Raw genomic sequence first — 15,447 nt, forward strand, 5'->3', positions numbered from 1 at the left:
GGATGAGACCACAGGGCCTCACTTACTCTGGGTGATACAGTTGATTCTAGCAGTGCCTGGTCGAGTTTCAGTACCCGGGATCTTCTGTCCAGAACTGGTGACACACCAACAGTAACCTACCAGAAATGGACATGTTAATAAACTGTTACATATACAATAATTACACAATTATACATTTTACTGTAACACATTGAATTATCATGTTCAACTGAATTGGAGCCATTATAGTGTGTGTGTGAGTGATAACCTGTAGAGGCCCTGCATTGCTCAGGGGTGTATTGTCCATCGTTGTCACACGTGGGGACGTAGACTCCAAGCCTGACTATTTTCACCGCAGTACCTCTAGCAATCTCACAGGGGGTCTTGGGTCGCATCGTACCATCTAAACACACAGATAAGAGTCTTTGTAACAATGACATTACATAGTATAACATACATTGCTGGACAAACATCCTGGAAGCTTTGGCTGCATCTGGAATCTTGGGTTGCGTCCCCTATGGGACCCTGTTCCCCAATGGGCGCTGGTCAGAAGTAGGACGAAATGCAGGAAAACAAGAAAGAGTTGGTGAACCAACAGCTGTGCTGGAATGAGAACAATATGGCTGTCAGTTCTGATGGAATGTAGCGGGAGGATGAGGGTTAATGACCTGAATGGTCGGAAGTGGAAAAACACAGGAAGAAGAGAGATCATGATACTGAAAGACAGGAAGAAGAGAGATCATGATACAGAAAGACAGGAAGAAGAGAGATCATGATACAGAAAGACAGGAAGAAGAGAGATCATGATTCTGAAATCAGTGGAGCATCTTGTAAAGAAAGTATAAAGAGATCCAAGGTAGGAAGCAAGAGTAGTGATGTGTTGGAGTTTAAAGTGGTGATGGTGTTGGATGAGACCACAGGGCCTCACTTACACCAGGTGGCACAGTTGATTCTAGCAGTGCCTGGTCGAGTTTCAGTACCCGGGACCTTCTGTCCAGAACTGTTCACACACCAACAGTAACCTACCAGAATTGGACATGTTACTAACCTGTTAAATATATAATATTTACACATTTTACTGTAACATATTGAATTGTCACGTTCAACTCAATTGGAGCATTTATGGTGTGTGTGTGTGTGTGTGTGTGTGTGTGTGTGTGTGTGTGTGTGTGTGTGTGTGTGTGTGTGTGTGTGTGTGTGTGTGTGTGTGTGTGTGTGTGTGTGTGGTAACCTGTAGAGCCTGAACATTGCTCATGGGTGTATTCTACATCGTCATCACAAGTGGGGATGTCAGCTCCAATTAGTCCATTTTTCACAGCATCTCTTGCACGCTCACAGGGGGTCTTGGGTCGTTTAATATCACCTGGTACAGGTAACATACTGTAATGTTGACATAACATAACATAGCAATGCTGGACATACATTCTGGGAAAACTAAAAACCTGTTAAATATACAATATTTACACACACCCCACATGCAATAGCAGATCCTCACACAAGTACTTTACACCACTGGATAAAGGCCAACATCGGGATCTCTCGTTGGGTTAATGAGGCAACTAGTCACACCTGTGACAGGTCCTTTAAAAGGAGAGGTGGAAGAGGTCGACTATAACTCACTGACAACAGAGAGACACCCAGTGAATCCCTTGGAAGAGATTGCCTGGGCTGCATCTGGAATCGTTGGTTGCGTCCCCTATGGGCCCTGGTCAGAAGTAGTTTGTACGGAATAGGGTTCCATTTCAGATGTAACCTAGCTACTTCCTGGATGAATATTGAAGTCCTGCTACTTGACTGGAAATTCTATCAGTGTTATTTCCTGATAGTTGGTAGACAATCCAATCATACATCCAGTTGAATGATCAAACCATTCATATCAGAATACCTCAGTCCAGCATCTAGACACCAATATACATCTCTGGAACTAGAGGAGTGGCAGGTAGCCTGCTGTTTGAGAGTTGGGCCAGTAGTTCAAATCAGTGAGCTGACAAGTTGATATATCCGTCCATGTGCCTTTGATCAAGGCACAACATTAATTTCTCCAGTGTCACAGTTGATAATGCCTCTCAGTTGAAGTCGGAAGTTGGATGGAGTCAATTTTCAACCACTCCACAAATTTCTTGTTAACAAACTATAGTTTTTGGCCTCAAGCCTGTTAGGACATCTACTTTGTGCATGACACTTAATTTTTCCAACAATTGTTTACAGACAGATTACTTCACTTACAATTCACTGTATCACAATTCCAGTGGGTCCGAAGTTGACTTTGCCTTTAAACAGCTTGAACAATTCCAGAATGATGTCATGGCTTTAGAAGATTCTGATAGGCTAATTGACATCATTTGAGTCAGTTGGAGGTGTACCTGTAGATGTATTTCAAGGCCTACCTTCAAACTCGGTCCCTCTCTGCTTGACATCATGGGAAAATCAAAAGAAATCAGCCAAGACAAGTCTGGTTCATCATTGGGAGCAATTTCCAAATGCCTGAAGGTACCACATTCATCTGTGCAAACAATAGTACGCAAGTAAAACACCAATAGACCACGAAGCCATCATACCACTCAGGAAGGAGACGTGTTCTGTCTCCTAGAGATGAACGTACTTTGGTGCGAAAAGTGTAAATCAATCCCAGAACAACAGCAAAGGACCTTGTGAAGATGCTGGAGGAAACAGGTGCAAAAGTATCTATATCCACAGTAAAACGAGTCCTATATCGACATAACCTGGAAGGCCACTGAGCAAGGCAGAAGCCACTGCTCCAAAACCGCCATAAAAAAATGCCAGACTACGGCTTGTAACTGCACATGGGGACAAAGATCGTACTTTTTGGAGAAATGTCCTCTGGTCTGATGAAATAAAAATTGAACTGTTTGGCCATAATGACCATCGTTATGTTTGGAGGAAAAAGTGAGATGCTTGCAAGCCGAAGAACACCATCCCAACCGTGAAGCACGGGGATGGCAGCATCATGTTGTGGGGGTGCTTTGTTGCAGGAGGGACTGGTGCACTTCACAAAATAGATGGCATCATGAGGCAGGAAAATTATGTGGATATATTGAAGCAACATCTCAAGACATCAGTCAGGAAGTTAAAGCTTGGTCGCAAATGGGTTTTCCAAATGGACAACGACCCCAAGCATACTTTCAAAGTTGTGGCAAAATTGCTTAAGGACAATAAAGTCAAGGTATTTGAGTGGCCATCACAAAACCCTGACCTCAATCCTAAAGAAAAATTGTGGGCAGAACTGAAAAAGCATGTGCGAGCAAGGAGGCCTACAAACCTGACTCAGTTACATCAGCTCTGTCAGGAGGAATTGGCCAAAATTCACCCAACTTATTGTGGGAAGCTTGTGGAAGGCTACCCGAAATGTTTGACCCAGGTTAAACAATTTAAAGGCAATGCTACCAAGTACTAATTGAGTGTATGCAAAAATAGAGAGCTAGAATGATTTTGTGTAACTGAGCTTGCTTTACAAAAACGAAAAGTGGTAACATCCAAATAATGGCTTAGATGTTTTTCAACTTTCTTTTTAGTTAACACCATCTTTGTTGAAAATAAAAAATTATGTATTTACCATCCCTATGTTTCCCAACCCCTCCTGTCTCAGCCTAGATAGAGAGAGAGTGGAACAGGAAAAGAGAGAGGAAGTGGGGGAGAGAGAAAGAGAGAGGAAGTGGGGGAGAGAGAAAGAGAGATGGGGGTGGGGAGAGAGAAAGAGAGACGGGGGTGGGGAGAGAGAAAGAGAGACGGGGGTGGGGAGAGAGAGAGAGAGGGGGGGTGTGGGGGAGAGAGAGAGAGGGGGGGAGAGAGCGAGAGAGAGAGAAAGTGAAAGAGAGGGGGGTGGGTGGGGGGGAGAAAGAGGGGGTGAGAGAGAGAGGGGGGGTGGGAGGGAGGGAGGGAGAGAGGGGTTGGGGGAGAGAGAGTGGGGGGTGGGATGGAGGGAGAGAGGGGTTGGAGGAGAGAGAGAGAGGGGGTGGGAGGGAGAGAGAGGGGGTGGGAGAGAGAGAGGGGGGAGGGAGAGAGAGAGGGGGGAGGAAGAGAGAGACGGGGGGGAAGAGAGAGAGAGAGGGGGTGAGAGAGAGAGAGGGGGTGGGAGAGAGAGAGGGGGGAGGAAGAGAGAGACGGGGGGGGGGAAGAGAGAGAGAGAGGGGGGGAGAGAGAGAGAGAGGGGGTGGGGGAGAGAGAGAGAGAGGGGTGGTGGGAGAGAGACAGAGGGGTGGGGGAGAGAGAGGGGGGTGGGGGGGAGAGAGAGGGGGGTGGGGGAGAGAGAGAGAGAGAGAGAGGGGGGGGGTGGGAAAGAGAGACGGGGGGAAGAGAGAGAGAGAGGGGGGAAGAGAGAGGGGGTGGGGGAGAGAGAGAGAGGAGGGAGGGAGGGAGAGAGAGAGAGAGGGGGTGGGGGAGAGAGAGAGAGGGGGGGTTTGGAGGGAGGGAGGGAGAGAGAGAGAGAGAGAGGGGGGGTGGGAGAGAGAGAGAGAGGGGGGGGTGGGAGTGATGAGGGGGTGGGAGAGAGAGGGGGGGTAGCCAGAGAGGTGAGAGACAGCAAGAGAGAGAGAGAGAGAGAGGGGAACAGAAAGAGAGAGAGGGGGGAGAAAAAGGGGGGAGTGGGAGAGAGAGAGATTTCATTTACATCAACAAGAAGAATGATACTGAATTCAAATTTTTTCAAACCTGAAAACTGAAAACATCCTTCTAGTCCTTGTCTACATAACCCAGAAACCTGCTTTTATGCTCAAAATGTCACATTGCATTTCATTTTGTATAAAAATTATCCACACATCAAACAAGATGTCCGCTTGATCCTAGAGAATAAAGCAGTCTTTAAAACACTTGTTCACAACTTGGCAGCTAACATATAAACAAGGACTACATACAGCATGTCATCTGGAAAAAATTCTATATAAATCCAATCAATTATTATTATTATTATTAAATAAAATAAAATATGATTAAACCTATTCAATGAAAATAATGATTTAATAAATAATGAATAAATATGTTATCGTACCCAAGTGGAGGCGAGGACAGCCAGGCAGAAGCACAGGATATGTAGTAGCTTCATCTCTCTCCTCTCTGTGTGGTGGTCCGTCTAGAATACTGTTCCCCCGGGCCTCAGGACCGCTATATATGACAATACCTGATGACAAACCCTTGGTTAGGTCCAAATGGCACCCTATTCCCTATATGGTGCACTACTTATACCTGGGGCCCATAGGGAGACCCATAGGACTCTGGTCTAAAGTAGTGCACTATATAAGGAATAGGGTGTCATTTGGGATACACATACGTTTTCACTGTTTGTCTAGTGAGCGGTCAATCCGAGAAACCTCCTGGGGTTTCGTAACAGATTGATTGACTCACAGGTTGGGTTGCTTCTCATTCCAGATAGGCTGCGTCCCCTGTGCCCTTGACAGATCTGGGGCTGGCCGGTCATATCAAACATCTCAGTAAGTGTGCTAAGCTAGGATCAGTCCCCTCCAAAATCAGTACTCTGAGACGCTTGAAACATACCACCCCTGATCAGACTGGGTAGCTGTGAGGAGTAGAGGCATGATACATACGACCCCTGATCAGACTGGGTAGCTGTGAGGAGTAGAGGCTTGATATATACGACCCCTGATCAGACTGGGTAGCTGTGAGGAGTAGAGGCATGATACATACGACCCCTGATCAGACTGGGTAGCTGTGAGGAGTAGAGGCATGATACATACGACCCCTGATCAGACTGAGCAGATGTGAGGAGTAGAGGGGAGAGAACGAGAGAAGAACATAGGAGGCATGTTTCTGGAATGAAACCACAGTCTTGAAGTAACAGTCTTGTTGATTTTAGTGTCTGTGTGGTTGTTTTTCACTATCTCTTCTCTGACCTGGAGGTGAGCTGACTCAACAGTTGATGTCTGTATTGATTTCTCAAACAGGTTGTCCCTTTGCAGCCTTTGTATTCTGGATAGGTTTGTACTCATGCCAACTCCACTGCTCATTGTCAAGCCAAACATGACTTTGAGTGACAAGGAGTTGGCATGACAACACAAACAGCCTGACACTCAGGCTAGTCTTACTGAGAGGAGATTATGTTTTAGCACGGTGTGTTGTTTCAGTCATCGTAACACCCCACACAGTACCTGTAAACCCACACAGGACAGTAAATAGGGACAAATTACGATATGTGTTTTCGCAACCCCAACCCCAGTTCCCGAAAGTTCTGTGTGCCTCCCCTTTCCTAAACAACCGCTGAATTGCAGGGTGCCAAATTCAAAAGCGAAAGTGAACCCGTATAGGGTATGGGTAGATCAGAAAGGTTAACAGAGTATATTTTGGGTTCTCATGGGGTACAACAGTTGAACTAACCTCATGAGGCATTTATAAACTATATTCTTCAGGAATCAATGTGTACATGTCATTCATATATAAAACCAAAAACAGATGTAACAACTGCAGATTTCCCCTTTAGCCGTGAGCCCAATAGGTAGGCTAATTCCCTCTTGGGCTAAGGGTGACACTGATTTAGTCTCAGGGCAACCTATCACGAGACCATGAGCCTTACTAAGCAGAAACCTGCCCACATCCTGGTTCACTCTTTCCATCTGCCCACCTGCCCATTACTCTCGGGGTGGAAACCTGAGGTGAGGCTGATCGAGACCCCAGACGTTACATGAACGCCCTCCGGACTCTCGAAGGGAACTGGGGACCTCGATCAGACACTATATCCTCAGGCACGTGTGTTGAACATGTGTTGTCTGTAATTGTAGATGTGGATGTAGATGACAGGCGTTGGAACGAAGACTCTGAAAAGACTTTGACAGTTTTCTTTACTGTACTACAGGACCTGATTCACATCCCATATGAATAAATACATGAAATCTAGAGATTAAACCGTTTTTTTCCTTTATTGTTGGTTTTATATGCTGAACAATGTATCTGAAACAGTCCATTTCTGGGAAATGGAGGAAGGAGTAGGACTGTTATGGTGACTGTATTACCACCACACCGGCAGTTACAGGACATGAAGGCAGTCAAATTCCACGTGACCATGTAGTAGTTAGGCTTCTCCAAGCTCTGATGCTGCTGATGGTCATTAGTAGTCTACCACACTTGTTAACTGCCTGCTACTCAGCACTCTATTGTCGCTCGAATCACTCTGACATCAATGCAAATCTAAATCACTTCATGATCTCATGTTGCGCAACATTTCTATAACCTATGCAATTGCGTGAGAACAGCCTGATGGCTTCTATTAAAAAGAGGAGGAACCCATCGGCTTTCGAATACTTATGTAAATAAGCTATTTCTGTTTTTATTTTCAATAAATTTGCAAACATTTCTAAAAACCTGTTTTCCCTTTGTCTATAAGGGGTATTGTGTGTAGATTGATAAGTAATAATGATGACGAGACAAGTCCAGGGTTGATGAGTGAAGGGCGTTTGCCAGCAGCAGTTTCGGCAGCAGCTAGAAGGTCGGGGATTCCCAACGCCTGAGCTGAACAAGGCAGTTAACCCACTGTTCCTAAGCCATCATTGAAAATAAGAATTTGTTCTTAACTGACTTGCCTAGTTAAATAAAGGTAAATATAAAATTCATTGGATTAGTCAGGGTGTATTGTGGGTAGTGTAGTCCATGCTGTGTTACATTGTAGTCATTGGATTAGTCAGGGTGTATTGTGGGTAGTGTAGTCCATGCTGTGTTACATTGTAGTCATTGGATTAGTTGGGGTGTGTTGAGTAGTGTAGTCCATGCTGTGTTTCATTGGATTAGTCAGGGTGTATTGTGGGTAGTGTAGTCCATGCTGTGTTACATTGTAGTCATTGGATTAGTCCGGGTGTATTGTGGGTGGTGTAGTCCATGCTGTGTTACATTGTAGTCATTGGATTAGTTGGGGTGTGTTGAGTAGTGTAGTCCATGCTGTGTTTCATTGGATTAGTCAGGGTGTATTGTGGGTAGTGTAGTCCGTGCTGTGTTACATTGTAGTCATTGGATTAGTCAGGGTGTATTGTGGGTAGTGTAGTCCATGCTGTGTTACATTGTAGTCATTGGATTAGTTGGGGTGTGTTGAGTACTGTAGTCCATGCTGTGTTTCATTGGATTCGTCAGGGTGTATTGTGGGTAGTGTAGTCCATGCTGTGTTACATTGTAGTCATTGGATTAGTCAGGGTGTATTGTGGGTAGTGTAGTCCATGCTGTGTTACATTGTAGTCATTGGATTAGTTGGGGTGTGTTGAGTAGTGTAGTCCATGCTGTGTTTCATTGGATTCGTCAGGGTGTATTGTGGGTAGTGTAGTCCGTGCTGTGTTACATTGTAGTCATTGGATTAGTCAGGGTGTATTGTGGGTAGTGTAGTCCATGCTGTGTTACATTGTAGTCATTGGATTAGTTGGGGTGTGTTGAGTACTGTAGTCCATGCTGTGTTTCATTGGATTCGTCAGGGTGTATTGTGGGTAGTGTAGTCCATGCTGTGTTACATTGTAGTCATTGGATTAGTCAGGGTGTATTGTGGGTAGTGTAGTCCATGCTGTGTTACATTGTAGTCATTGGATTAGTTGGGGTGTGTTGAGTAGTGTAGTCCATGCTGTGTTTCATTGGATTCGTCAGGGTGTATTGTGGGTAGTGTAGTCCGTGCTGTGTTACATTGTAGTCATTGGATTAGTCAGGGTGTGTTGTGGGTAGTGTAGTCCATGCTGTGTTACATTGTAGTCATTGGATTAGTCAGGGTGTGTTGTGGGTAGTGTAGTCCATGCTGTGTTACATTGTAGTCATTGGATTAGTCAGTGTGTGTACACAACAAGACACATTTTCAGGCCTGGGCAACTCCAGTCCTCAGGGGGGCCTGATTGGTGTCACACTTTTTCCCAGCTAACACGCCTGACTCCAATAATCAACTAATCATGATCTTCAGTTAAAAATGCATTTAGTTTAAATCAGCTGTGTTTGCTAGATGGTGTGGATGGGGGGAAAAGTGTGACACCAATCAGACCCATGAGGACTGGAATTGCCCAGGACTGCGAGATCTCTCTCATTCTCTCATTCTGGGAATATATCAACAATGGACTAATGAAACAAATATCAAAAGAGAGTTTTTGGGTGGAATTTTCCTTTAGGCAACAGTTTTACCGACCAAACTATTAGTAGAGTTGAAAATGCCATGGAAACACATTGAACTTTAGATTTTGAATATGGTACATGAAAACTTAAGTGAAAAAAAAGTACATTTTGTGTGCACTCCATCATCACTGATTTTATCCACAACAAGTCAGTTTGGTAGAAACACCACTGGAGGGATATTGTGCATATTTTTTTTATGCAGATGTTAGAATTTTGGCCTGAAAATCTGTTGAGTCACTTTCACATTGAGTCAGTCTCCTATTGTAATGTAAACTGTTGAATCTGCAGGATTACTGACTATCTTACGTACACAGTATTTACTGGAGTTGACTGTCCCTGTCTTTCTCCTAAGAGGTCTATGGGAGTTCTACTGTCCTCATAACCCTGTCTTTCTCCTAAGATGTCTATGGGAGTTCTACTGTCCTCATTATAACCCGGTCTTTCTCCTATGGGAGTTCTACTGTCCTCATTATAACCCTGTCTTTCTCCTAAGAGGTCTATGGGAGTTCTACTGTCCTCATTATAACCCTGTCTTTCTCCTAAGAGGTCTATGGGAGTTCTTCTGTCCTCATTCTAACCCTGTATTTCTCCTAAGAGGGCTATGGGAATTATACTGTCCTCATTCCCTCACCATCTTAAATAAGCATGCCCCTTTCAAAAAATGTAGAACTAAGAACAGATATAGCCCTTAGTTCACTCCAGACCTGACCGCCCTCGACCAGCACAAAAACATCCTGTGGCGGACTGCACTAGCATCGAATCGTCCCCGCGATATGCAACTTTTCAGTGAAGTCAGGAACCAATATACGCAGTCAGTCAGGAAAGCAAAGACTAGCTTTTTCAAACAGAAATTTGCATCCTGTAGCTCTAACTCCAAAAAGTTTTGGGGTCATGGAGAATAAGAGCACCTCCTTCCAGCTGCCCACTGCTCTGAGGCTAGGTAACACCGATAAATCCACGATAATCGAGAATTTCAATAAGCATTTCTCTATGGCTGGCCATGCTTTCCTCCTGGCTACCCCAACCCCGGCTAACAGCTCCGCACCCCCCACAGCTACTTGCCCGAGCCTCCCCAGCTTCTCCTTCACCCAAATACAGATAGCTGATGTTCTGAAAGAACTGCAAAATCTGGACCCAGCAATCTGGACCCTCTCTTTCTGTAGCAACCCCTATTACCACTCTGTTCAACCTCTCTTTCGTATCGTCCGAGATCCCTAAAGATTGGAAAGCTGCCGCGGTCATCCCCCTCTTCAAAGGGGGTGACACTCTAGACCCAAACTGTTATAGACCGATATCCATCCTGCCCTGCCTTTCTAAAGTCTTTCGAAAGCCAAGTCAATAAACAAATCACTGACAATTTCGAATCCCACCGTACCTTCTCCGCTGTGCAATCTGGTTCCCGAGCTGGTCACGGGTGCACCTCAGCCACGCTCAAGGTCCTAAACGATATCATAACCGCCATCGATAAAAGACAGTACTGTGCAGCAGTCTTCATTGACCTGGCCAAGGCTTTCGACTCTGTCAATCACCATATTCTTATCGGCAGACTCAATATGACTGCCTCGCCTGGTTCACCAACTACTTCTCAGGCAGAGTTCAGTGTGTCAAATCGGAGGGCCTGTTTTCCGGACCTCTGGCAGTCGCTATGGGGGTACCACAGGGTTCAATTCTCGGGCCGACTCTTTTCTCTGTATATATCAACGATGTCGCTCTTGCTGCGGGTGATTGTCTGATCCACCTCTACGCAGACGACACCATTCTGTATACTTCTTGCCTTTCTTTGGACACTTTGTTAAATTAATCTCCAGACCAGCTTCAATGCCATATAACTCTCCTTCCGTGGCCTCCAACTACTCTTAAACGCAAGTAAAACCAAATGCATAATTTTCAACCGTTCGCTGCCCACACCCACCCGCCCGACTAGCATCACTACTCTGACGGTTCTAACTTAGAATATGTGGACAACTACAAATACCTAGGTGTCTGGCTAGACTGTAAACTCTCCTTCCAGACTCATATTAAACATCTCCAATCCAAAATTAAATCTAGAATCGGCTTCCTATTTCGCAACAAAGCCTCCTTCACTCAAGCCACCAAACACACCCTCGTAAAACGGACTATTCTACCGATCCTCGACTTCGGCGATGTCATTTACAAAATAGCCTCCAATACTCTACTCAGCAAACTGGATGCAGTCTATCACAGTGCCACCCGTTTTGTCACCAAAGCCCCTTATACCCCCCACCACTGCGACCTGTATGCTCTAGTCGGCTGGCCCTCGCTACATATTCGTCACCAGACACATTGGCTCCAGGTCATCTATAAGTCTATGCTAGGTAAAGCTTCGCCTTATCTCAGCTCACTGGTCACGATAACAACACCCATCCGTAGCACGCGCTCTAGCAGGTATATTTCACTGGCCATCCCCAAAGCCAACTACTCCTTTGGCTGCCTTTCCTTCCAGTTCTCTGCTGCCAGTGACTGGAACGAATTGCAAAAATCGCTGAAGCTGGAGACTTATATTTCCCTTACTAACTTTAAACATCAGCTAACCGATCGCTGCAGCTGTACATAGCCCATCTGTAAATAGCCCACCCAATCTTCCTACCTCATCTCCATAATGTTTGTATTTACTTTTCTGCTCTTTTGCACACCAGTATCACTACTTACACTGTAACGGAATTCGTCCTCCTCATCTGACGAGGAGTAAGAAAGGTCAGACCAATGCGCAGCGTCGTATTTAATAATACTGACCACGACAACAATACAAAAATAACAAAGTGCATAGATAAGAAAACCGAAACAGTCCCGTAACGTGAAACACAAAAACACTAAACAGGAAATAACTACCCACGAAACCCAGGTGGAAAAAGGCTACCTAATTATGATTCTCAATCAGAAACAACTAACGACACCCGCCTCTGATTGAGAATCATACCAGGCCAAACGGAAACCAACATAGACAAACGAACATAGATAACCCACCCAACTCACGCCCTGACCATACTAAAACAAAGAAATAACAAAAGAACTAGGGTCAGAACGTGACATACACACCATCATTTGCTAAACTGTAACTACTAAGCTACTATGTTTTTACTTTTTACTACTAAGCCTGTTTTTTTGCCTTACTTCCTCAATCCAATTGCACACACTGTATATAGACTTTTCATTTTTTCTATTGTGTTATTGACTGTACGCTTGTTTATTCCATGTGTAACTCTGTGTTGTTGTTTGTGTCGCACTGCTTTGCTTTATCTTGGCCAGGTCACAGTTGTAAATGAGAACTTGTTCTCAACTAGCCTACCTGGTTAAATAAAGGTGTCATTTTTTTTACTTCCATGCTTCACCGCAGTGATGGTGCCAGGTTTCCTCCAGATGTGACTCTTGGCATTCAATCTTTGTGTCATCAGACCAGAGAATCTTGTTTCTCATTTTCTGAGAGTCCTTTAGGTGCCTTTTGGCAAACTTTATGCGCGGTGTCAAGTGCCTTTTACAGAGGAGTGGTTTCGGTCTGGTCATCTACCATAAAGGCCTGATTGGTGAATTGCTGCAGAGATGGTTCCCTTCCTTATGATAACCTGAGAGCGTGACTTGATTTTAAGCTTTACTTGAACAATGCTGATTATAAAGAGGCAACTATTTATGTATTGCTCAGTTGACTAGAGGTAAACTATAGCCTCCTTATAACACAATTTTCTAATATATTTACACTGTAAGATTATAATGAGAACTACAGTACTTATTTGCACTTAAATGCTTCAGCGTTATGAAAATGTTGTCCTTATTATGTAAACAGCTGCCCGACCTATAGCCAACATCAGCCACCGCTACAGTAGCTATAAATGCCAAAGGCCAAATCACCTTTAACTTCTCTTGGGTAGGGGGCAGCATTCGGAATTTTGGATGAAAAGCATGCCCAAATTAAACTGCCAGCTACTCATCCCCAGAAGATAAGATATGCATATCATTAGTAGATTTGTATAGAAAACACTCTGAAGTTTCTAAAACTGTTTGAATCATGTCTGTGAGTATAACATAACTTATTTAACAGGCGAAACCCAGAGGACAAACCATTCAGAACTTTTTTGGAGGTCACTCTCTTTTCAATGAGTGTTCATTGGGAAACCAGATTTCTAAGGGACCTTCTTGCAGTTCCTACCGCTTCCACTGGATGTCAACAGTCTTTAGAAATTGGTTGAGGTTATTCCTTTGTGTAATGAAGAAGTATGGCAATCTTGAAGGAGGGTCACTCGAAGTGTCCTGTTTGTTAGAAGCGCGTGACCAGAAAGCTAGCTACAGTTGGTTTTAATCCTGTATTGAACACAGATCATCCCGCCTTCAATTTTATCGATTATTTACGTAAAAAAATACCTAAAGTTGTATTACAAAAGTAGTTAGACATTTTTTGGCAAAGTTTACAGGTAACCTTTGAGATATTTTGTAGTCACGTTGAGCAAGTTGGAACCGGTGTTTTTCTGGATCAAACGCACCAAATAAATGGACATTTTGGAAATATATCGACGGAATTAATCGAACAAAAGTACCATTTGTGATGTTTATGGGACATATTGGAATGCCAACAACAGAAGCTCGTCAAAGGTAAGGCATGAATTATATATTTATTTCTGTGTTTTGTGTCGCGCCTGCAGGGTTGAAATATGCTTCTCTCTCTTTGTTTACAATGGTGCTATCCTCAGATAATAGCATTGTTTGCTTTCGCCGAAAAGCCTATTTGAATTCTGACATGTTGGCTGGATTTACAACCAGTGTTGCTTTCATTTGGTATCTTTCATGTGTGATTTAAGTTAGATTTTTATAGTAATTTTTATAGTAATTCATTTGAATTTGGCGCTCCGCATTTTCTCTGGCTATTTGCCAAGTGAGACAGTAGCGTCCCGCCTAAACTCAGATTTTTGGATATAAATATGAACTTTACCGAACAAAACATACATGTATTGTGTAACATGAAGTCCTATGAGTGTCATCTGATGAAGATCATAAAAGGTTAGTGATTAACTTTATCTCTATTTCTGCTTTTTGTTACTCCTCTCTTTGTCTGGAAAAATGGTTGAGTTTTCTGTGGCTATCTACTGACCTAAAATAATCATTTCGTGTGCTTTCTCCGTAAATCCTTTTTGAAATCAGACATGTTTGCTGGATTCACAACACGTGTAGCTTTAAAATGGTGTAAAATACTTGTATGTTTGAGGAATTTCAATTATGGGATTTCTGTTGTTTTGAATTTGGCGCCCTGCAGTTTCACTGGCTGTTGACGAGGTGGGACGCTACCGTCCCACATACCCTAGTGAGGTAACATCAAACCAAATAATTCCTCTCCCCTTCCTGTCACATGTCTTCTTCTCCTCCTTCCCTCTACTCTCCGCCTCTCCTCTTCTCCTCCTCTCGTCTCCTCTCCACCTCCTCTTCTCCTCCTCTCGTCTCCTCTCCTCCTCTCCTCTTCTCCGCCTCTCCTCCTCTCCTCCTCCTCCTCTCGTTTCCTCTTCTCCTTCTCTCCTCCTCCTCTCGTTTCCTCCTCCTCTCCTCTTCTCCTCCCCTCTTCTCCTCCTCTCCTCTTCTCTCCTTCTCTCCTCCTCTCCTCTTCTCCTCCTTGTCTCCTCTCTTCCTCTTCTCCTCCCCTTCCTCGTCTCCTCCTCCTCTTCGCCTTCTCTCCTCCTCTCCTCTTCCTCTTCTCCTCCTCTCTTATTTGGCTTTCCAACGATTGAAATTCAGCAAGGAAACGACTAGACTAGGCTACGTGACGTGACTACTTAGGAACCTCTTCACTAGCTGACCACCACTACAAAGACCTGTGTCAAGATCAGTTACTTACCCCACTGGCCCTCAACATAACCTCTATGACAAAATAAGAGAGCAGGTCTGGAATCAGTGTGGCAGGATAGGATGATTACACAGAAGTATGATTGTGGTTTTACATGATAGTCTTTCTTGGAGAAATAACGATTTAATTTGATTTTAATTTGATTTAATGATGATCATTTTTATTAGAATGTTTACAAACAGTGAAATAATTAATAAAATGAATAAATCATGTCAAGAGATCTGGGCAAATAGGTGCCGGAACAAACAAATCTGAGAAGATCCTGTTCCGGTCTCTCACAGCAGACACACAACGTCTTACAGGGGAAATCAGCAGTTAAAACAATAACAAAGTGTTTCTCTGCCACTGTTTGGGTACAAAACGGAGGGTTGGGGTTAGCTAGGGGAGAGGGTTAGGGTTAGCTAGGAGAGAGGGTTAGCTAGGGGAGAGGGTTAGGGTTAGCTAGGGGAGAAGATTAGGGTCAGCTAGGGGAGAGGGTTAGGGTTAGCTAGGGGAGAAGATTAGGGTCAGCTAGGGAGAGGGTACAAAACGGA

General features: G+C 44.2%; 1 protein-coding gene across 1 annotated transcript in view; it reads right to left on the minus strand.

Moving 5' to 3' along the window:
* LOC139561536 (equistatin-like) overlaps positions 1-15,447 on the minus strand; it is a 143,764-nt gene that overhangs the window by 4,195 nt on the left and 124,122 nt on the right. The window contains exons 7-8 of the mRNA XM_071378733.1: positions 248-382; positions 27-116 (exon numbers count right to left, since the gene is read on the minus strand). Of these exons, the coding sequence (XP_071234834.1) occupies positions 27-116; positions 248-382 (225 nt within the window). The remainder of the gene's footprint in view (positions 1-26; positions 117-247; positions 383-15,447) is intronic.

This window comes from Salvelinus alpinus, chromosome 31 (genome assembly GCF_045679555.1).
Source record: "Salvelinus alpinus chromosome 31, SLU_Salpinus.1, whole genome shotgun sequence".
NCBI lineage: Eukaryota > Metazoa > Chordata > Actinopteri > Salmoniformes > Salmonidae > Salvelinus > Salvelinus alpinus.